This window comes from Salmo trutta, chromosome 22, assembly GCF_901001165.1.
Source record: "Salmo trutta chromosome 22, fSalTru1.1, whole genome shotgun sequence".
Taxonomy (NCBI): Eukaryota; Metazoa; Chordata; class Actinopteri; order Salmoniformes; family Salmonidae; genus Salmo; species Salmo trutta.
In genome coordinates, this window is record NC_042978.1 from 16,373,204 (window position 1) to 16,396,842 (window position 23,639).

General features: G+C 46.1%; 1 protein-coding gene across 3 annotated transcripts in view; it reads right to left on the reverse strand.

The window, feature by feature from the left end:
- Positions 1-20,145, reverse strand: part of midn (midnolin) — a 32,076-nt gene extending 11,931 nt beyond the window's left edge. The window contains exons 1-8 of one of the 3 annotated variants that reach the window (XM_029706893.1): positions 20,048-20,145; positions 19,848-19,925; positions 16,515-16,742; positions 14,391-14,478; positions 14,101-14,163; positions 4,232-4,780; positions 1,219-1,360; positions 640-969 (exon numbers count right to left, since the gene is read on the reverse strand). In XM_029706893.1, the coding sequence (XP_029562753.1) occupies positions 640-969; positions 1,219-1,360; positions 4,232-4,780; positions 14,101-14,163; positions 14,391-14,478; positions 16,515-16,735 (1,393 nt within the window). In that variant the 5' untranslated portion in view covers positions 16,736-16,742; positions 19,848-19,925; positions 20,048-20,145. Of the gene's footprint in view, positions 1-639; positions 970-1,218; positions 1,361-4,231; positions 4,781-14,100; positions 14,164-14,390; positions 14,479-16,514; positions 18,195-19,847 lie in introns of those variants that run through there. The other 2 variants (XM_029706892.1, XM_029706894.1) reach the window with 2 other exon arrangements.
- Positions 20,146-23,639: the final 3,494 nt, after the last annotated feature.

The window sequence follows — 23,639 nt, forward strand, 5'->3', positions numbered from 1 at the left end:
CTCTCCTCCACCCTTCCAACCCCCACAAGAACCTCTCTGCCAACCTCTGTATTCCCTTTCTTTTTCTTTCCTTTTGAGCAAGGATATTGTCTTTTCGAGTCCGGCAATAAATGTGGGGATAATACGTTTTTTTTACCTTTATTTAACTGGGCAAGTCAGTTAAGAACAAATTCTTATTTACAATGACAGCCTAGGAACAGTGGGTTAACTGCTTGTTCAGGGGCAGAACGACAGATTTTTATCTTGTCAGCTCGGGGATTTGATCTAACAACCTTTCGGCTACTGGTCCAACGCTCTAACCACTAGGCTATTTGCCGCCCCAAACAGTATTTGTTAAACAGTTAAACAGTATTTGAATAGAAACACAACGACAGAAACAAAGTTGCTGATGAATCCTCTTATGGGCTCTACAATAGACCAGCGGCTCATCTAAATTCAAGCTCTTGACGACAGTCATTTCAATCACTCTCATCCACAACATCAACAACTGCAGCAACATCTGTTGCTCTGCTGCACGGGGGCTCAAATACAGTGAAGGGCCTTGTGTGTGTGTGTGTGTGTGTGTGTGTGTGTGTGTGTGTGTGTGTGTGTGTGTGTGTGTGTGTGTGTGTGTGCGAGTAAGTGGATATCACTACTCACCAGGGGGCTTGCACATGCGGATCTGGCTCTGACACTGCACCAGCGGGTGGAGGGGGGGTGAGATGGGGCTGCTGGCAGGCACCGAGGTAGCTTTGGCAGAGATGCCGGCAATGCCAGCGGTGGTGGCTGGGGGTGAGGGAGGGGGTGAAGGCGACGGGGAGGCAGGCGAGGGCGAGCCACACTGCGTCTGGTAGCGGAGCTGGGTGAGGGAGGGGGGCACGCCCTGGTAGTGGCGCGTGGCACTCAGGAGGTCGTTGAGGATCTGCAGGATGGTGCCGATGTCTCGCCTGGGCCGCCCGGTGCCATCCTGACAGTTAGGATGCAAAGTGCCTGAGGGAGGGAAGGAGGGAGGGGAGAGATAGAGAGAAAGATACACAGAGAGAGAAAGACACAGAGAGAGAGAGAGAGAGAGAGAGATGGAGAGTGTTACAATGCCCCTCAGCTTCAGTCTAACCACATGTAACATCCCCAGACCAAGCCCAGTAAGACACAGTAGTAATCTGCGCCACTGAGAGTGCTAAGCCATAGTCTCAGAGTTAGTGCCTTAGTCTTAGTGTAATGCTATTAGGCCTCACTCACCTGAAAAAGTCCCTGAGAAGACCCCAGGAGCGTGGTTGACGAAGCTTTCGATAATGGCACCTGGTTTGCGGGAGGAGGAGGAGGAGGAGGAGCGTGCTGAAGCACTGGTGCCATTACTGGGGCTCTTAGCACTGCAGTTAGCCTGTGGAGGAGAGGAGACAGTCTAACATTAGAGACAAACCTTCAACACACCAACACTTTGCTTTCAGTGAGTGATAATAAATATAAATCCGCTCGACAGCAATTGTGATTACTTCAATTATGACCATAAGATGTATGTATGTGATACGGGATCATATAAAACATGCTACTGAAATGGAAAGGTTTATCACAGTTTATGTTATTGAGATGATGAGGCAGTGCCTTGAAACTCGTAACAGCCATGTCGTAACAGCCATGTCGTAACAGCCAGGTCGTAACAGCCATGTCGTAACAGCCAGGTCATAACAGCCATGTCGTAACAGCCATGTCGTAACAGCCATGTCGTAACAACCATGTCGTAACAGCCATGTCGTAACAGCCAGGTCATAACAGCCATGTCGTAACAGCCAGGTCATAACAGCCATGTCGTAACAGCCATGCCGTAACAGCCATGTTGTAACAACCATGTCGTAACAGCCATGCCGTAACAGCCATGTCGTAACAGCCATGTCGTAACAGCCATGTCGTAACAGCCATGCCGTAACAGCCATGCCGTAACAGCCATGCCGTAACAGCCATGTCGTAACAGCCATGCCGTAACAGCCATGCCGTAACAGCCAGGTCGTAACAGCCATGCCGTAACAGCCATGCCGTAACAGCCATGCCGTAACAGCCAGGTCGTAACAGCCAGGTCGTAACAGCCATGCCGTAACAGCCAGGTCGTAACAGCCATGCCGTAACAGCCATGTCGTAACAGCCATGTCATAACATGGACCCTAATATTAACCATGTTGGTCCATGTATAGGGACACATTATGCGCTGAATAAACCTGAGCTGAGTCCTGAGAGCTCCTGCCCTTTCTCTGCTCTGTGAACTGTGAAAGTGAAACTGTGAAAGTGAAAGTCTAACCCACAGGAGGAGGAGGAGGAGGAGGAGGAAGAAGAGCTAGGAGGGAGAGGAAGGGAGATGTTTCAGAGTGGTGAAGAAAAATGACCGTTTCCTTTAATCACTGTTCTATGTGGCCTCAAACTAAACTACACCAACCCACGTCTGGTTTTGTTTCTGAAAACTCACAGAGTTGAATTCAGGTGTAGAGAGATTGAAGAAGAAAAAAAAACAAGTTGGTGGAAATCAACTGCCATTAAAAGACAGATAGATAGCCTAGCTCCAGGCTGCCATTAAACAACAAATAGCCTAGCTCCAGGCTGCCATTAAAAGACAGATAGATAGCCTAGCTCCATGCTGCCATTAAAAGACAGATAGATAGCCTAGCTCCAGACTGCCATTAAACGACAAATAGCCTAGCTCCAGGCTGCCATTAAAAGACAGATAGATAGCCTAGCTCCGGGCTGCCATTAAAAGACAGATAGTCTAGCTCCATGCTGCCATTAAAAGACAGATAGATAGCCTAGCTCCAGGCTGCCATTAAAAGACAGATAGATTGTCTAGCTCCATGCTGCCATTAAAAGACAGATAGCCTAGCTCCATGCTGCCATTAAAAGACAGATAGATAGCCTAGCTCCATGCTGCCATTAAAAGACAGATAGCCTAGCTCCATGCTGCCATTAAAAGACAGATAGATAGCCTAGCTCCAGGCTGCCATTAAAAGACAGATAGCCTAGCTCCAGGCTGCCATTAAAAGACAGATAGATAGCCTAGCTCCATGCTGCCATTAAAAGACAGATAGATAGCCTAGCTCCAGGCTGCCATTAAAAGACAGATAGCCTAGCTCCATGCTGCCATTAAAAGACAGATAGATAGCCTAGCTCCAGGCTGCCATTAAAAGACAGATAGATAGCCTAGCTCCAGGCTGCCATTAAAAGACAGATAGATAGCCTAGCTCCAGGCTGCCATTAAAAGACAGATAGATAGCCTAGCTCCAGGCTGCCATTAAAAGACAGATAGATAGCCTAGCTCCATGCTGCCATTAAAAGACAGATAGATAGCCTAGCTCCAGGCTGCCATTAAAAGACAGATAGCCTAGCTCCATGCTGCCATTAAAAGACAGATAGATAGCCTAGCTCCAGGCTGCCATTAAAAGACAGATAGATAGCCTAGCTCCAGGCTGACATTAAAAGACAGATAGACAGCCTAGCTCCAGGCTGCCATTAAAAGACAGACAGATAGCCTAGCTCCATGCTGCCATTAAAAGACAGACAGATAGCCTAGCTCCATGCTGCCATTAAAAGACAGACAGATAGCCTAGCTCCATGCTGCCATTAAACGACAAATAGCCTAGCTCCATGCTGCCATTAAACGACAAATAGATAGCCTAGTCCCAGGCTGCCATTAAAAGACAGATAGACAGCCTAGCTCCAGGCTGCCATTAAAAGACAGACAGATAGCCTAGCTCCAGGCTGCCATTAAAAGACAGATAGATAGCCTAGCTCCATGCTGCCATTAAACGACAAATAGCCTAGCTCCAGGCTGCCATTAAAAGACAGATAGATAGCCTAGCTCCATGCTGCCATTAAACGACAAATAGCCTAGCTCCAGACTGCCATTAAAAGACAGACAGATAGCCTAGCTCCATGCTGGCATTAAAAGACAGACAGATAGCCTAGCTTCAGGCTGCCATTAAAAGACAGACAGATAGCCTAGCTCCAGGCTGGCATTAAAAGACAGATAGATAGCCTAGCTCCAGGCTGCAGTGAGAGAGGCCTGCTTACCAGCGAGGGGGCTGATGATCAACAAGACAACAACCTACGCAGACTAACTCATTAACTCCTCTCTCTCTTCCTTCCATCTCGTTCTTTCATCCTTTCATCTTTCCTGCTGTGTTCTGGCCCTCGTTTGTGTAACCGTGGTACGCTGTGAGTAATACAGCATTAAGAAAGCAGTGGTAGGTTGATTGGTAGGTAAGGGTCTTACCTCAGGGCAGGGGACTGCAGTGGGGGTGCTTTGGGGGGCGGAGCCAGGGCTGGGACTGGGTCGGCCCGGGAAGGGCTGGTGGGAGCGATTATACATACTGCCGGGCAGCTGGGAGGGACGAGGAGCAGGAGGGGTGTTGCAGTGACTTGAAGAGAGGGAGGAGGAGGAGGGGTACATGGGAGGAGAGGGCTGGTGTGAGGGGGTAGGGGGGAAGGCTGCTGAGCTGGTGGAGGGAGGGGGCACTGGATGGGGCCGGGACAGGTGGGGGTGAGGATGGGAGTGGGATTGGGGGTGGGGATGTGGATGGGGATGGGGGTGGTGGTGGTGGGGGGTGGGGACGCGGGGGTGATGCCCGCTGGTGGACCCTCCAGATGCTCCTGTGGACTGTCCCATGGTGCCCTCTGCGCCCCCACGGGCAATGAGGTGCCTGTGCTGTAACTGCTGCCCTCCAGACTGCTGGGCTGCCAACTGCAACTGGACGAACATCATGTGATCACCCACTCGCAGCGCCAGGGTCAGAGGAGAGCGGCCAGACAGGAAGTCACTGACCTGGAGACAGGAAGAAGAGAAGAGAGTTGAGTCACCTAGTTCACAAACGACAAAAACAGTATACATTGAATGCTAATGCAACGTACAGTACATTAAATGCATACTAACTAAATATATACCAGTATACCACATATAGGTACATGTGCACACCAGCTGACAAAAGAGAAGGTCTGTTAGCTCTTTATCATTGTTTTCCAGGCTTGGGGCTTTGTTAATGAGTTTAACAAAAGCACATGTATGGATATGAGAACAGAGAGACATAACAGTGCATTGAATTCCCCCTCAGAGAGGCTGGTGAAGCAGATACAAAACACTATCCCATCCTGTAATCAATCACTGCCCTGAACACTGAAACACTAGGCTATTTACATTTGCTGGGTGGATGAAGGGAGCCTTTGGAAAACTCACAGAACACACACGGACTGACGGACGCAGACACACACACGCATGCCCCCCCCCCCAACACACACACTCTGTCCCTCCCACACACTCCTGTTCCAACTATCCCTATAATCCAGAGTCTGAACATCGTTACCATTCACCAGACATACAAAGGCCACCCTTCCGTCTGGCCCCGGGCCTGAAACTTCAGACCTTCGATAGAGGAAGTCAGACCCACCCGCCCCGCAGCTCATAATACCCGATTGTTCGGGGGTCCACGGCGGATCTGGAAGGGCTGCCCATTTTAGGAGCGCCGAGAACGGGCCCCGGAGCCAAGCATGGAGGCACTGACCCACTCACTCCAGGACACACACCACAGAGAGACGTGTCACCACTTGGCCTGGAGGACACATTAGTCCCACACTGCTCCAACAATCTCCCCGGTGTCTCACCCTCCCACGCCCAGGGCCTTGCTACTGCTCTGGCCATTCATGGGTGGTTGTGGTGGTGGTGAAGGGAGAGCATTGACGGGTCAGAGAGCTCCACTCGCCACTCAGTACACTGAGGTAATGACGTCTCCGGTTCTCCCAAATAGAAACAGGAGTACAAGAGGCTATCAGGACAATGTGACACTTAAGTTCCGAAAAACTTCAACACCCTGTGTGCATTCCTAAGAGAAAGAGGGAGGGAGAGAGAGAGTGAGAGAGGAGAGACAGAGGACAGAACACAGAGCACAGAGAACAGAGAGAGGGCTACCTCCAGACCCATAAGGCTTTGGGGTGTGCTCGTGTGTGCTGACCTGTTGTTAACCCTCTGAATCACCGGGCTCTGCCCTCCATCATTTTCCCCACTTTCTTTTGCTTATTTATTTTTCTATCGACCGCCGGCTTTCTGCAGCCACGGTGACCTTTGCACGTTGGTATTGACACACATTGGAGGAGAGGAGCGAGGGACTGGGGAGGAGGGAGGACGAAGGGGGTGGGGGTTTGGTGGGACGTCACCCAACACAACACCTCTTTCTCTCAGCATCTCACAATTAAGCAAAACGACTATTGAACTGGCATAGGAATATGAACCCAAGATTATTCACAAGTCCTAATCACATGCCATGTTAACACAGTGACCGACCATGATGGTGATGACGACTAAAATAAATACAAGCACTGAACCGTTGTGGTGCTGTTCTTGGTAAGGGCAGGCACAGGAAAGCAGAGGACAAACACAGGTGAGATGGTTCTAGGAAACTCATCACACAAAGGTCACCTGTTAGCCAACCAAGGGGGACAGGCGAAAAGAGAGAGGGAAGAGAGGAGAGCGGGATCGAACGGAAGGAGGGGTAGTTGATTGTGTCCCTCACTGACAGCTGTCAGGAGAATGACTAGGCAGTTTGCAAAACCCTGTCACACACACAAAAGAGAGCAAAACACACACACACAAAGCCAAAGGCCTTGAGGGAGTCACAGAGCTGTGTTTGATTAGGAGGGGGGTAGAGCGAAGAGATGGCAGTGTGTATGGGGGGATGACACATCAGTGTGGCTGTGTTGAGAGAGAGAGGAGAGAGAGAGAGAGAGAGAGAGGAATAAAGAGGCATTCCATCTCCGTTTAAAGACTAGTGTGGATTATTAAAAAACACACCAAAATGAGATTGATGATGCGTAAATACGGAGCTCCCAACGCTGCATGGCAAACCTCAAATTAGTCAGATACGCAAAACTCCCCTCTCCTGTTCTGTCTCTCTGTTTTTCTCCATCCCTCACTCCCTCACTCCGTCACTCCCTCTCTACATGTGTCACTCCTGGCCCTGGTGTCTCACTGTTTGACTCATAAAGCCAATTCTGAAGTTCTCACCTAAACCCCATGACCCAGCCTGTGTTTCACACACGTAACACCGTGTGTGTGGAGACCTCCCCTCTTTAACCATCTGCTTACACACACACCGCCAACTGCCCACCACAATGTTCTCATTAGATCAAAATGAAAAAGGCCACGAGCCCACATAAACAAATGCATTAAGCGACCTAAGCAATGGCAGGAGCTACAGAACTCTCAGCCTGCCCTTTAAACCTCTCACTCTCAGGTCTTTGTGGTCCCTGCCTTATTTTCCCCTCCAGAAATAAGCAAGGAACCCAAATAAGCCCCTGGACTCAGAATTTCAGCCTGGGTCTGATTAGTCATTCTGCCCTCCGTGTCAGATTGAAAGGGGAGGACAGGCTGCAGTTAGGAGCCGGGGGTGGAGCCGGGGGATGTGAACTGGAACACCTGAAATAGGTCAGTCTCCTGAGAGACAGGAGGTAACACTAACAGCTACAGCCAGGGGGTACATACCGCAGGAGAGGCTGTTGAAACCATCATGTAAAAACAGCTCAGATAGAGTTTCACTACCTAGAAAACCTCAGTGGTTACTGCACATCCCTGTCCGTACACGCCTTTCTGCTCTCTCTCTCTCTCTCTCTCTCTCTCTCTCTCTCTCTCTCTCTCTCTCTCTCTCTCGACAAGTCTGTGTGAGGTTGATGTCAGGGACGAAAAACGTAACTAAGCAGACAAAGAGCCTCCATCAGAGTCTTTAAGTCTTCAACCTCCACCTTCCTTCGTCCTTGGTGTCTTTACAAATTCCAAATCCCTAGGAAGACAGCCACTCTAGTAGTGGGGGATGGCAGTGAGCCTGAGTTACGTTTAGACAGACAGGAATGGCCTTTTCATTGTTCCTATCATCCTGACTCAGCGAGAGTGGTATGTGGAAGCGAAGAGCGAGGACAAACCATAAGAACAAGGCGTGCGTTTGTCTGACAAAAGCGCCGTCTTGAACGGTATATTTCGTAGACAGTGCCGTGATAAGTCAATGATAGCCTATCTGTTAACTGGCTGTTTAAGAAGATACAGAGACACCTGGCTCCGTTCAGTTCAACCTGACCTCCATCTGCCATTTTGTTTTTGTTGTTGGGGTGTCATTTTGTGTAGCTGTAGCAGCAGGCTTCGGTTGCTATGCAGTGACAGGAGGATATGATAAGCGGAGACCGGGGCGGAGGGAGAGAGGATGGATGGGGGGGATGAGGGAGAAAGAGAGGATGTAGAGAAGGGGGGATGGGGGTAGGGTGTCAGAGAGGAGATGGTGGTGGATGGTGATGAAATATTCAGTGAGAGTGTGACTCTGCCTCCTTTTCTCTTTTTTTCTCCAACTGCAGTTGACAGTTTTATTTATTGGGGTCCCTGTGGTTCAAGGAACTCATTTGCAGGCGTTCTTCCTTTGCACACTAAGCATACTGAGAGAGAGAAGGAGAGACGGATGAAAGGAGGGAGGGAGAGAGAGAGAGGGAGCTGGGAACAGGACTGAGCTGACATTCATGAACAACTGAGCAGCATTTGCGTCAGAGCCCAGAGAGGACAGGGATCTGTAGAAGGGTTCAAGCGAAGGAATCGCCCTTCTCCTTCAGCTGCATTACGGCTGAGTAGCTCCTGGTCAACCTATCAAACAGATAGGTGAAGGGGGGAAGAGGAGGTCTGAAACCAGCTTATTAACCTGCCTATCGACCCAAATGTTTTGATCGCACCAGGAAACTATTGATATGCTCCTTGTGCAGACAGGCACTGGGTAAAGATGCAATAACACGATTCTCAAAAGAGGAGAAAAAAAATCAATCATGCCACAAATCCTAAAAAGCAGGCCCCGTCTTCAAAGGACCCATCATTGGAGAGATAGCCGTCTGTGCCCGATAGGAAACATAAAGCAAAGAGGGTGAATGAGAAACAGTGAGCCAGCTGGCTATCAGCGAATTTGACCAGCTGGGTGAAAAAAAGAGACAGAATGGCAAAGTTCATAATGATAAGGTTCCTGGTTCCAACCGTCCAACCCCCCCCCCCCCCCTCTCCATCCCTCCATCCCTCCGGCCCTCTACATTACCTCTGCCTCCAGCCAAGCACAATGGCTTTGAAGGTTCTAAGGCAACAGAGGCAAAGCAATCCAGTCTATTCGCTCGCCTTGACGTATTACATCTCCTGCTGCTATCACGGATGCATCCCTCTCTCATACACACTCTCGCGATCAAAGGTGGTGCAACACCAATGCTCAAGGTCTTTGATTCCAACTGAATTAATACGTTCTGACTAGTCTCTGCGATAAGGGGGGGGGGGGGGGGGGGGAGAACGAGGGCCAGGCTTAACCACATGCTGACTCTACAACAGGACACAACATTGAAAGGAACGTAGATGAATAAAACAACACTCGGAGTAGATCCCCATTCATTATTATTCGTCAGCGCTGAGATGTAGTAGTGGGTAGAGTTTGTGCGTACTATTTACACAGAGGGAGTACAAAACGGGAGCTATATGTGATGCCATCATAGCAAATGAACATTCCAATTACACTAGTTCCAACTGGTCTCAACCCATCTAATTTAGAATGGGTACATCAGGGGTCCGGTCATAACATAGTCCGCAGGTCTGATGCCTTTGAACGGTGGTGAGAAAACGAAACCCACCTCCTGTACAGTTGTGTTGTGGTAATTACCTACATTTGACATTGGGCTATTTTTCTATCGGTTGTGATATTCCTGGCTTCCACCGCCTCCCACACGCTAGCCCAGTCAGTCACGATCACCATGCTGCAGGGGCACTTGAAGCACAAAGGCGGCCAGCGGATGAAGAACAATGACGGTCACGACACAATACACACACACTTTATTTTCGCTGGACACACACGCATTCACACAATCTTTATCACTCTCTCTCAAATACAAACACACACACACACACACACACACAGAAACAATAGGACAAAGAAAATATCTGCAAATCCATCTCCCCTGTTTCTCAAACACACCTTGGCACCCCTCCTGTATGTGCCTGTCTGTATCAGAAAGAGATTACAAAGGTGCAGAAACACTCCACCAGCTTAATGCACTCCCAGGCTAGGATTTATAGGTCACGGAAACAAATAGTCCCTCTATGCACTATTGTCTTTCAGTCTTATAATATACAATTCGATTTACACATTCTGCTCCGAAATTATTAATTTACGAGAAGGCAAGACTCCTGCCTGTATACAAAAAGCTTTGATTTGATGCAGAGAGACAGCAGGCTGGTTTTATAGATGGGGAGATGCTCTCATATTGACATGGCAAGTCAGTCATTTTTCAATTCTTTCCACTCCCAAATCCTCAATACAATTAAAGAACAATGATTTCCAGTAGTGTCTGACTGATGAACTACCATCCTGATGAGGTGGGTATAGAGCAGGGGTCTGGAAAAAGAAACATATTGACCAATTGCTTTGAGCAGTGTGCTAGGCATACAGGCACGGACAGACACACACACACACACGCACCACAAACACACACACACACACACAGTTTATGATGTACTTCTAACACATGAACAGAATACCTTATCTAGAAAAGAACTTGGACAATCTGACTATAAGGTGTAGGTGCATGAACGGACCATATAGTTATAGCCCTATGACAAGACAAGGCCTTATCGGAGATCCATCACCAGCACTCAGAACACTTCTCTACTCCTCTACCTCATAGGTGACCTTTTCTCCTCTCCCCCTCCCTCCCTCCCTCCCTCTGCTCATCTCCTCATCTTTGAGTCACGCCTGTCCTTCCAAACATCCTCCCTCCGTGGCTCAGAACAACCTGTACACAACACGCCACAACGCCCTAAAACAAATCGGCGTGACTCACCAAGGCCACCTATGGCTCCCTCCTCTCCCTGCCTGGCCTGGCCCACCAGGCTCCCTGGAGGAGGGGAGCTGGTGGAAATGATGAGAGGGGTGACCCAGAGGTGATCCTCCACATATTGTTAGATCCCACTATTAGCATCTATCTGTTTTCAGACACAATGGCAATGCTGAATCTTATTCAGAGCCCAGCGGAGGCTGGTGGAGGAGGGTGTTGGGAAACAGAGGGAAGGAAGAGAGAAAAGGTAAAGCAGAAATGTAACAATGTACTCCTCAGGGACCTGGCCAACATACAGCCTCCCCAAAGACAAGCTGTGTTCTTACTCCAGGAAAATATGTCAATCTTCTCCTCCCTGCCGTCCTCCCTCTATCCTTCCAGCTGGGCTATACATTGATTTTGAAACGGCATCATAGCACTGTTTCACTTAATTGGCTCCAGCCTACGTGGAAACAGAGTCATCGGGGAGACCTTAACCTAAAGCTTGACTCTCAGTCATTGTTTTTGTATTGGAGGGTTGGTCAGCTGGGCAGGTTTTGTGGACTGGACTGGGGTTTATTCTTTAAAACGTGGAACAAAGGGAGAGGTGGGGGAAGGTTAGGTTAAGTGGCTTGGTTTCCTATAAGCATCCATGAGCAAACACTCGCTATGTACAATGGATAAACTGTCTTTTCCAAACCAAAACATCATCACTCAATAACAGTTGACGATGCTGATTATACTCAACCGCGGTAAGCATCCCTCTTCCTCTCCCTAGATAGCTACCGTATTTCTCACAAACAGTCCAGTAGCTACATCCCTCTGAGTCCAAGCTCGAAGGGGGCTTTCATTCTTCCATCAACAGAAGCAAGCCTCTTAAATACAGCCTGCTGCACAGACAGACACTCTCTCAGGCTCAACCTAAACCTATCTCTGGCAGACAGAGGGAGAAAACCAGCCCAGTCTTGATGGACTGTCAGGAGGTGGTGGCTTAATGCAGATTAGATGTCAGGAGAAAATTCGCCTCGGAAAGCCAAGAAGAAGAATTAAGGGAGCCAGTACCCTTGATAGAGGCCAGCCTATTCTGTCACCGTCTGAATATAGCAGGAGCCTAGCGGGCAGGCCAGGCAGAGAACGAAACTTGCAAATCACAGCACATTCAAATGATAGGGCTGTGGACGAGTTGTTAAACAGAAAGGAGAGAGAGAGAGAGAGAGAGAGAAAAAAAAGGTCCTCCATTTCCATGAAACACTTTCCCTCTCGCTCTACAGAAGTCTGAAATAGATCTCTCCCTGGAAGCCACCTGGCTGGGCAGGTTGCGGAGTACTCCTCTGAATCCCAGTATGAAGCAGGAGAATACTAGAAGCTGTTATCAGCTGGGCTTCTATGAACACACTGAACTTCCTGGTACAAAACCTGATCTCCAATCCCGACCAGACTACACATTGTTGGGAGGAGGGCGACAGAGGGGGACGTTTAACCTACCACTTTTCCTAATGTTACCAGCCAGCAACTAGCCACCACATCTTATTCCTATGGCTATTTTTGGAATCGTAGGGGTATCTGCTAACCTATCAGACACATTTAAGAGCTCAGTGCATTGATTGATTTTTGATAGCCTCCAAGTCGGAGGAGAAAATGAACGGGAAAGCTCTTGTGTTCCTATTTTCTAATCTTACCCGGTATCTGTAATCTCTCCCCAATCTATATCGTCCCATTCCGCCTCATGAATTATAAAGTGGGAATCAATTCTCCTAGATAAACCCCCCCCCCCCCCCCCCCCACACATTCAATCTGTTTCATACGGGTTTCTTCCTTTACTAAACTTTCATTGTTGGCTGTGCATATGAACATATTGAATGACTCACCAGGAGTTCCACCATCTCACGTTCTTACAGTAAAGTCTTGAGAAACAAGAGGCAGGCTTGATGAAGAAGGAAGTCCTACCAATGTGACTCATAATGACTGTAGGGCCTAACTACTGTACATGCCCTTTCCTGCTGCCTGCCCCGTGAGAGGAGGAGAGCCGAGGCGAGGGCAACAGGTCTTGAATACAAAGCTGTGGAAAGTCAGGGCACAGACTGATTGATGTTGGCACTATTGAAGTATGGGAAAGCCTTGCCTAGTGGAAACAGCAGTCAGTGTGGGCCACCCGGCAAAGTCGTAACACATGATGATAAAGGCTTGCTTCCAGCCCAACCAACCCCCACGCACACACACAAACGCACTCACTCATCTGTCGTCACCGTTGTGCTGTGCGCAGGCAGGCTAGGAGCTGAGATCACACACACAATAACGCCAGGATTTCCAGTGTAAAAATATCAGCGGGAGAGAAGCCACACTGAGGTTTTGACATGTGTTTAAAGTTTTTGATTTTACCAGCAGCCCTGCTTCGAAGACTTTATGTTCTCAATCTTTATCATCTGATGTTACTTGAGAAAACGTGCTACTTCAATGTCACACAAAACCTCAAAATGTAAGTGTGCATCTAGTCCATTTTAATGAGGTCGTATCTAACATTAGTGACATATGCAACTATTACGTGCATCACAGAGACACAGCACACCTTGAGTCAGTCAGCTGCTGAGACAATACGTCATCGCTGTCTCTCTCTCTCTCTCTGAGGTTGAGGTGAGATCAGATCTTATCGCTTTACTTTCAGTATTGATCATATCAGTGACTCAGACCAAACCAGTGACTCATATTCATGCTGTATTTCAACAGTTCCAGAGAGGTACGTCAAGTTCTTGGCCACTTTGTTCTCGTGCATGCATTCTATGCTTCCAGGAACTATAGGCTAATATTGATTGAAATGCCTATCTGTCAATTGAATCTCTGTTTATGAGTTTAGTGTATATCTGTGTTGGCTTCCTGGAAACATCTCTCTGAGTCTCTGTGGTGAGAGGAGAGCCAGAAGGGAGGGCCAGTCAGGGCTTTGCACAGAGAGGAAGGGGGGGGGGGTGACTTCACTCTCAATCAGGCCCATGTTGGGTGGGGTTTGCTTGGGCTTGCTTGTTTAAGAGGCTAAGATTACACATGGGAAGAGTCTGGTGTCGCAGCAGCCAGTCTCTTATATAAGGTATTCTCTATACTGCTCTAGCTTCACATGCAAACAGGTCTCATGCACTTTAAAACACACTGCTTCTTTTCAGGGGCAAACTGTTTAAGTTATACCAGCGGTATGTCAAAGCAATTCTGTAATCATTAGATGATCTCCAACGCAGGTCTACTGAACGGTCTTCTCATGAAGGTCACTTAAATACCATTATTTGAGAGAGTTCTTACCTGAGTTTCTGTTAAACTCTCCAAAGCTTGCATCACTGACTGTTCTGGTCTTGATGCTTGAGACTTCAAAGAAAGAGGAAGAAGAGCAACATTATTTCCTGGTAAGCCTTAGTAGACAAAGGAGAAAGGCTGAGCCTTGTGCATTCAAAGATGACTGAGAGGAGATCAACACAGACTTAATTACCTACATTAATCTGTCTGATGCTATTAACACACATTATCTTGAACCCAAACAACCCCCCAGGGCGTTTAGCAAAACACACACAGATGAGGTGTATAATTATCCTTACCATTAAGCCTGCTTCAACTGTAGGTACAAGGGTTAACTTGCTCCCATCAGAGATCCCTAGGTCCTGGAGTTTTCCTGAACTCAAACGCCTGAAGGGAAGAAATAAATAAGCATATTAGTTTACAGTCAAACTGGCATTTTAACTGATTAACTGACATTATTCTATTCACATTTCAGAAGCGCCAACCTTTGTACAGTTAGGTGAGACTTCAAAATGTATTTACAAAAACAACCTGTATGAAAGTCTGCTTGACGGAGAGCTGGCATATTGATCCGCTGTCATACACTATTTCAATTTCAAGTAGTGGAGCTTGACAACTGTTAACATTGGATATTTGACACCGCTTCCATTGCCTGAAGGAGAGGACTATTTTCTCTCATGATGCTGGACAGGAGGTTATGACAACTTTTTGGAGGACAACAAAATCTGATAGTTGAGGGTTATGACCTCTCCATAAACATTGCATGTCCCATTTCAAATGATGAATAGTGTGTGTTTATTCACATGATATAGACCTAAGCGTTTGCATTTGTACAACATGTTTCAATTAACAGCCTACTATTTGACTTCCCTAAAAAGCCTAGTTTGGTCCATTCATGTTCACTGTTGGAGAACCATGAGCATGCAATGCTGTACTCATCATCGGGTGGAGACAGGTTTATGTGTGCTCTCTGATGACAGTTACTGGAAAGACTTTCCAACACATTGAAATGGTATGTAACCATAGGGTGCTCATTTGCATTTAAATGTTTGGACATAACATGGTATTTGTTTCTGCACAATGCATTTTTGTACAACTAATGCGTTTAGGAACACTTGGAAGGCCTACGCCTATTTACTGAATAGCCATGTCATTTGTCATTCTGAATGGTCATTTTCAGGACCTCATCATGTCAAAAAAGGAGGTGGAAAAAACGGCGAGGCTAGTGGAAGCGTTGTGAGAAGCCTACTGTACAGTACAGTGTGAACTAAATGTGACACCTCCAGCCGAAGGAAGGCAGTCCGCAGCGCTTAACGGCAGGTATTTGGAGAGAGGATTAAAAAAAGGTTCTCGGTTTTAAGGGCTGATGTGATTTGGAGGCGATTACACCGGGAGCCATGGGACGGTTGTTATTTAAAAGCAAAAAAAAACAATGCGACTGATTGATTTGAAAGTACAAAGACACCTTTAACATACCAACTCCCCTCCCCTCCATTGTCATTTAACGCATTACAATCCGACTCAATTGAAAACCAGCTAATATTACAGTTTCAGTTTGCTTTAAATAAAAAATTAATTACAGTGCAACGCTAGATTGTAACGCGTTATTAAACTATCCCCATTGTTCTCGAGTGCTCCCCTATTCAAAATGGCAAATACGTGTTCTCCCAATTTTCTCCAGGGGAGTTCCTTGTAATAAAACGTGAGCGAAAGCCCAATGCATATGCGTTCCCTGGTGTGAGAGGTGATTGTAGAAAGCTGGGTGTAACCATAGATCATGAAAGAGGAGGAATTAAATAGATTTATTGTGCTTCGCCCTCGCCTAATCTTCCCATAACCCCAACCATGGAATAAATACAATTGTGCACCCCACTTACGTATAGCATCAATTCGATTCTAAACCCCGAAGCCTCTAAATAATTGTGAATGTATTGAAGACCAAATCGAATGTTCAGACAGACGGCAGCTGGATAAATAAAGTAAACATGCACTGTATGCATTTCATTCAGCTGTTAATCATTTGTATAATATATTTAATCATTAATGGTATGGTATGGTATGGTATGGTATGTATAATGAACGCTGAAGGAGGCAATGCAATGTGCCCCACGACTCCCTCATAAATGCTGCTCCAAACCTTGACTGACCAATGTGCGTCTCCCATGCGTAATTCGATACTTGCCGCACTGGCCGGCTTTATTAATGGTCAATAGCTGCTTAGCTTGAATATAGTGCTGCTGATATGAAACCTATGCCATTCTTGATCTCCACAATGTGTTACAGTTTAAATAAATGCAAAATGTAGACATCAATAGAAATCAGTGATTTTTACAGAGCAAATGTATGTACAATGTAGTCTACTATATCATGTATGCACATAACATTTGACCGTAGGATATACTGATGTTTATAGATGTACTCACGTTTCTTTATGTAGAAGGGTGAGTCTTTCTTTTGGTACTTTCAGTCTCTGAGAAAGCCTTCTCTTCAGTCCTTCCACAGTCTCCTCCAGGGGAAGAGAGAGCTCGAAGCGTGTGCCGGTTGTGGAATGGATGTACAAATTCATGGAGGGTTCACTCGGGACGGCCTCGCAAGACGGAGCCCCGCGGCTGGTGCAGCTCCGGGCGCTAGGATGTTGGTCCATTCGATAGCTTGTGGTCAGGGGGGAGACAAGGCGAGTGGAGCGGGGTTGGAGAGAAAGAGCAGACCCTTTACGCAGTGTCCCTTGTTTTCAGAGAGAGAAACTGCTTGCATTCAAAAGAAAGAAATAGGATCTCTCTCCTGGTGTCTTTCTGTCACTGTATACCGAGTCTGAATAAACCAGTTTTCCCTCTTCTGATTATATAATGAGAATATTCCCCGAACGAGTCTAATAGAGAAATACTTTGTTGCGCTTTTCTTGTGTATGCGGCTCGCTCAAGAGATGTTCCAACTTCCACTCCAAATGTTCCAGATTTATAAATGCTACAGAGGTGGATGAATGCCAGGCAGTTATACTAGTATCACAGGAAATATGCCAAGGACCATCAATTAGTACTATTGCCTTTCTGAGAGAAAATGCGCAATATAGGCTATACCTTTCTGTCCTTATTGTTTTAAATGCATGGGACTGAAAACTGCCTTGAAGCCAAATATAAGACCTACAGAATGCAAAAGCCTCATAAGATTAATACAGTAAAGCTCTGCTGCGCACCCATGCCCACCGCAGCTCCAATGAAAAATCGACACTGAGCATTGTCACAAAGTAGCTCACTTCCACCACGACAAAAACACGCCTACAGTCCGCAGGCATTCTACCCAATCACAAGAGAAGTCCTTTAGGACGCTGTTGATCTAAACCAATGGCAAAAGTAGATTTACACCCACGTGGAGGACAGATGTCTCGTTTTTTCTCTTCCACACCATTTTGGTCACAAAAACCAATCGGATTGAAGGGGGGCTAGGCCTTGGAGCGTCACGCAATAATACGATAGTTCAGCCCACTCAGGCAATTTTAGGCCATTCATAATATATTACAATCACAACATATAGCCCTATAAGTGGTGGAATTTCAAATCCTATACTAAAGGCTGCTGTAATGAAAACAAACTATGTAATATTCTTACATAGATGCTTTACGTGGGTAGGACTTTAAATGTAGGATGACGTTTTATTATAGGTTATGCAGACTACAATGGCAGCAATGCATGTAGGTTGCCACATTGTCCATATCCTATAACTATGTTATGTATATTCAATGTTGCGCAATCTCAAATTTCACATGTTGGCTGTCATCGTCATCAGTTATAGTACAGTGCTGACGTCATTTCCTTCCTTCTAACCTCTGCTGCATCCACATCCATTAGGAGGTAATCGCGCGCGGAATGCAAATAACACATTAGACCGGGTATTCTCTTCAGGAAGTGCGGTTCGGCATCAGATCTTTGAGATGTTCTCGGGAAAGAATATGGACACTGGTGGCAAACAGGGCTCGGCTCCTACGTCATGCATTCCCTACAATCAGCTTTACAAGAAAAATAGCCCATGTTTGCTACTCAGATCCACCGGATATTCAGCCTACGGGTAATTGCGCATTGCCAACTGGTTAGAAACTATCCATGTGTTTATCCACTGGACTTCTCTGAAAGCCCATACCATTTTTTTCTGCAACATAAACTCACATACCATACTTGGGCGACAGTTATGCTTGTCAACTGCTAAATATCAGGTTACTTCAGAGAAGGTTACTTCAGAGAAGTGCTTTCTCCATTTTTCCTCCTGGAAAATCTCACTGGCTTGGGCTACATGGCCATAAGAGAAAATGTTCAAACAGATGGCAGATGTACCTTAACCTATGTACAGTAAAGGGAGAAATATGTGTATGTGTATTCTATGTAGGGCAAATATCGACAAAGGGCGCTGAATAAAACCAGATACTCGCTCGCCCTCCAGTGGTCAATGTGGGAGCTTTGGGAGGCTGAATTTACAGGTGAATCCCAACCCTGTTGACCCCTAGGACCTAGGCGTCTACACACCTGTTGTAATAGGTTGTTGGCGCTGTAATCTGGTTACAACATCGAATCCACAAGCACTGAATCTGAATCTTATTGTTTTCAGGAAAGGCAAGAAGGAATCAATGTTGAAGCACACATTGCCTATTGTTGCAGGTGTTAACAAATTAGTAATTTATTTATTTAACGAGGCAAGTCAGTTAAGAACAAATTCTTATTTTCAATGATGGCTTAGGAACAGAGGGATAACTGCCTTGTTCAGGCACAGAACAACATATATTTTTTTTTAACATTGTCAGCTCAGGGATCCGATCACACAACCTTTCAGTTACTAGTCCAACGCTCTAACCAGTAGACTACCTGCCGCCCCATGACAATAGAAGTAAGCTAGCCTACCGGTAATGACCCTCTGAGTATAGGTACAGTTGACTGAGAGTCAGTGTAGCCTAATGATATCATATCACACAGACTGCGCTTGATGTCTATAAAGAGAGGTAGGCTGTGTTGCTTATATTGACATAATGGTTGCTGTCATCAGCTATCCTATAGGTCAGTGATAACCACCGCTGTTACTGTCTGCAGATGGCAGGTAGCATCAGTTGACATATCAATTGAATCTTGCATAGCCTACATGTAGTTGTATAATTTCCAAAACTTTTAAAAGTTGGCAAAACAACAGTGAAATGTGATGCATGTAGCCTAAACAAACCAAACTGTGACACAGTGTAGGCTATTCATTTCAGTTATTGCCTACGTGCCTCAGGTGATCTTTTATAACATTACAAAAAATGGTTTTGCTTATAAATTTCCAAAGGTAACTTACCTCAAATGTGAGGTAAGAAACATGAACAAAGCCATTCCCTGCACCTGTTTCAGTAAAAATCTGATTGACGGGGCTGGAGAAATATAACCAATCTCAAATTCATAAACAGAGCTCTGGATGCAAGGACTGACCATCCATGTCTCAATTATAGTTTTAACCGTGTTTTGAAGCTATATAGTGTTTGTTTACATTTACTGTGTTTATGTTGGGATCTGATGGGGTAGGACAGTTGAACTGAGCTCATGAGGCATTTATAAGTTATATTCCTCAAGAATCAATGGGTATATATCATTCATTTACAAGTCCAAAAATGAATGTAGCAACTGCAGAATGCCCCTTTGAGTCAAAGTTAATAAAACTATAGAATCATCATTTACCACATTATACAAATATGAATTATGACTATAGGTTTGACATGATTCCAAAGTTGGAATGGAACTTACCAATTATTGTGGCGAGAACTTTAAAGCTTTTGTTTTTCAAACCCGTTTCCCCAGATTTCGCATGTAAATCTTCCCAAACTGAGAAACACAGGTATGTCCAGTAAAGATATGTTAGCATCCACTGTGACAGTAAATTCTCAGACAAATCTGAGTCTTCGCTGTAGTAAGGACCAACTCTGTAGCCTATTCCTCCTGCTTACCACTTGAGTGTCTTAAAATACCAGTGTGATGTTTGCGCATCGGTGTCTTTTGTATTACAAGCACAATTCGGGAGATGAGGCACCTCTTATCCAAGCCCTCTAGGTCTAGGATATGGGTGGAGAGTATGGTTCTTGATATGTCAGCATGTGATTTAAGGTAGCCACGGAATTCCTCCTCACATGCGAGTTCCTTTCCAAGACCTGCTGCCTGATTCGTTCTCCACTATCGGAAAGAATGTGCTTGCGCAAAGGTTTAAATCGCTTCACGGGATTGGTAGGGTCTCTGTGGGAGTGCCTCTATGGTAGTCTAAACAAGGGTAAGAACTTTAATCCCTCTAAGGACAAGGTCCTTATAAATCATATTCAACTGACATACGACCTTAACAAAAAGTAAATGAAGTATAGAGATTTCAGGGGTGTAACCATCCGCTGACGACAAGAAAGAAAACATTCAAAGAAGAAAAAAATCTCTTGGCAACCAGTGTAGGAAAACACAGTGCATGGTTACAAACTCACCTGAATACAAATAAACAAAAGCTATTTCAGCAAATGACCAGTTCTGCAGGTGATAATATACCTGGCAATCATCAAACAATGGCAATCCTATACCAGGAATCGGACTTGGACACAGTTATTACACATTCAATATACATGAATACAAGTCCCACATTGTTCACGTGGTACGTGTAGATTTCAGTTTGTGTGCAGACTTGTCAATAAACCCTTACATGAAGTCCATCAGTAGATTTGATGCAGTAAGTTGCAGTGTAGTCAGTATATGGTAGGCTAAATAAGTATTGTTATTCATTCATGTGTTGTTTCAGTATCAAATCCAATCCAACTTTATTTAAAGTGTAGGCCTATTTAATATCGCAACACACTTCACATTAAAACAATAAAGTATGGGAGCACACTGTACAAAAATGCTTGTTTGAAACACAGTTGTGTGATTCAATATACCTGATGCCCCTTATTTTCTTATGCTCACTAGTCTTGTTGAGGCAAGTGAGGCCAAAGCATTTTAATGTTGAACCTGTACCCACAGGCGTAGACGCTGGTGGGATGACTCTGAGGGAGTCACAGTCCCAAACATCACGACTCAGTCACATCACAGCATGCTGAGTAAGCCTCTTCCCAGCCCAGAGAGAGAAGGAGGGGTGGGGGGAATCGGGGGAGGGGGGACTGAGAGAGAGAGGGGAGGATGAGAAACAAGCACCGCTGTCTGCTGCACTGTAAAATAAAATCTAGCTGTTTCAACTAATTATTAATAAGTAACTGCCTTTTTTTGTTTACTCAACTTTTCGGTCCAAGTGTTACCTGAACAAACCAAAAAATAGTTGGCCTAAACCTAGCTCCAACAACATAGCTAAGGCAGTAGGAAGCTCTCTCATCCATTTATACGCAGATGATACAGTCTTATACTCAGCTGACCCCTCCCCAGATTATTGTGTTACATGCTCGACAACAAAGCTTTCTTAATGTCCAACAAGCTTTCTCTGCCCTTAACGTTGTTCTGAACACCTCCATAACAAAGGTCATGTGGTTTGGTAAGAAGAATGGCCCTCTCCCCAAAGGTCTCCTCATTGGACCCTATGATCACTCGGCTACACAGCTGATGCCTGCTGGACTGTTCATTAACACGGTACTTCATTTTGTTTATCTGTCAGCCCCAGCCTCGAACTCAGGCCCTGTGTGTAGCTAACTGACCCTCTCTGCCCATTTATCGCCATTTACCCGTTGTTGTTGTCTTAGCTGTTTACCCGTTGTTGTCTCACCCATTTTTGTCTTAGCTCTCCCAATCAACACCTGTGATTGCTTTATGCCTCTCTCTAATGTCAATATGCCCTGTATACTGTTGTTTAGGGCAGCTCTCATTGTTTTATTTTACTGCGGAGCCCCTAGTCCTGCTCAACATGCCTCAGATAGCCCCCTTGTCCCACCCCCCACACATGCGGAGACCGCACCTAGCTTAACTGGCGCCTCCAGAGATGCAACCTCTCTCATCGTCACTCAATGCCTAGGTTTACCCCCACTGTACTCGCACCCTACCATACCATTGTCTGTACATTATGCCCTGAATCTATCCTACCACGCCCAGAAATCTGCTCCTTTTATTCTCTGTTCCCAAAGCACTAGACAACCAGTTCTTATAGCCTTTAGCCGTACCCTCATCCTACTCCTCCTCTGTTCCTCTGGTGATGTAGAGGTTAACCCAGTCCCTGTGTGTCCCCAGGCGCTCTCATTTGCTGACTTCTGCAAGCATAAAAGCCATGGGTTCATGCATGTTAACATCAGAAGCCTCCTCCCTAAGTTTGCTTCATTCACTGCTTTAGCACACTCCGCCAACCCTGATGTCCTAGCCGTCTGAATCCTGGCTTGGGAAGGCCACCAAAAATTCTGAAATTTCCATCCCCAATTACATTTTCCATCAAGACAGAACTGCTAAAGAGGGTGGAATTGCAATCTACTGTAGAGATAGCCTGCAGAGTTCTGTCATACTATCCAGGTCTATGCCCAAACAGTTCGAGCTTCAATGGAGGGATTGTGTCGCTGGAGTCAAGAGAATACCAATACCACGGGAACCTGCGGAGACTCAACCAGCAGGAATTGGGTCATCTCGCTGTGGTTTTTAGTGCTGCAGAGATGGTTGTCCTTCTGGAAGGTTCTCCCATCTCCACAGAGGAACTCTGGAACTCTTTCAGAGTGACCATTGGTTCTTGGTCACCTCCCTGACCAAGGCCCTTCTCCCCTGATTTTTTTGGTACCCTTTTTGGTACGCTTCCCCAGATCTGTGCCACAACAAACTGAGCAATTGGGGGAGAAGGCCTTGGTCAGGCAGGTGACAAAGAAACTGATGGTCACTCTGACAGAGCTCCAGAGTTCCTCTAGGAAGCCACTCCTTGCCTTTTACCAAGGAGTGGCTTCCGTCTGGCCACTCTACCACAAAGGCCTGATTGGTGGAGTCCTGCAGAGATGGTTGTCCTTCTGGAAGGTTTTCCCATCTCCACAGAGGAACTCTGCAGCTCTGTCAGAGTGACCATCGTGACCATTGGGTTCTTGGTTACCTCCCTGACCAAGGCCCTTCTCCCCCCATTGCTCAGATTGGCTGGGCAGCCAGCTCTAGGAAGAGTCTTGGTGGTTCCAAACTTCTTCCATTTAAGAATGATGGAGGCCACTGTGTTTTTGGAGACCGCCAAAGCTGAAGTGATTTTTAGGCACCCTTCCCCAGATCTGTGCCTCAACACAATCGTGTCTCGGAGTTCTACAGATAATTCCTTCGACCTCACGGCTTGGTTTTTGCTCTGACATGCACTGTAAAAATGGGACTTTATATAGACAGGTGTGTGCCTTTCCAAATCATGTCCAATCATTTTAATTTACCACAGATGGACTCCAATCAAGTTGTAGAAACATCTCAACGATGATCAATGGAAACAGAATGCAACAGTGCTCAATTTCGAGTCTCATAGCAAAGGGTCTGAATACATATGTAAATAAGTTATTATTATTATTTTTTTACATTTATTTAACTAGGCAAGTCAGTTTAGAACAAATTCTTATTTACAATGACGGCCTACCAAAAAGCAAAAGG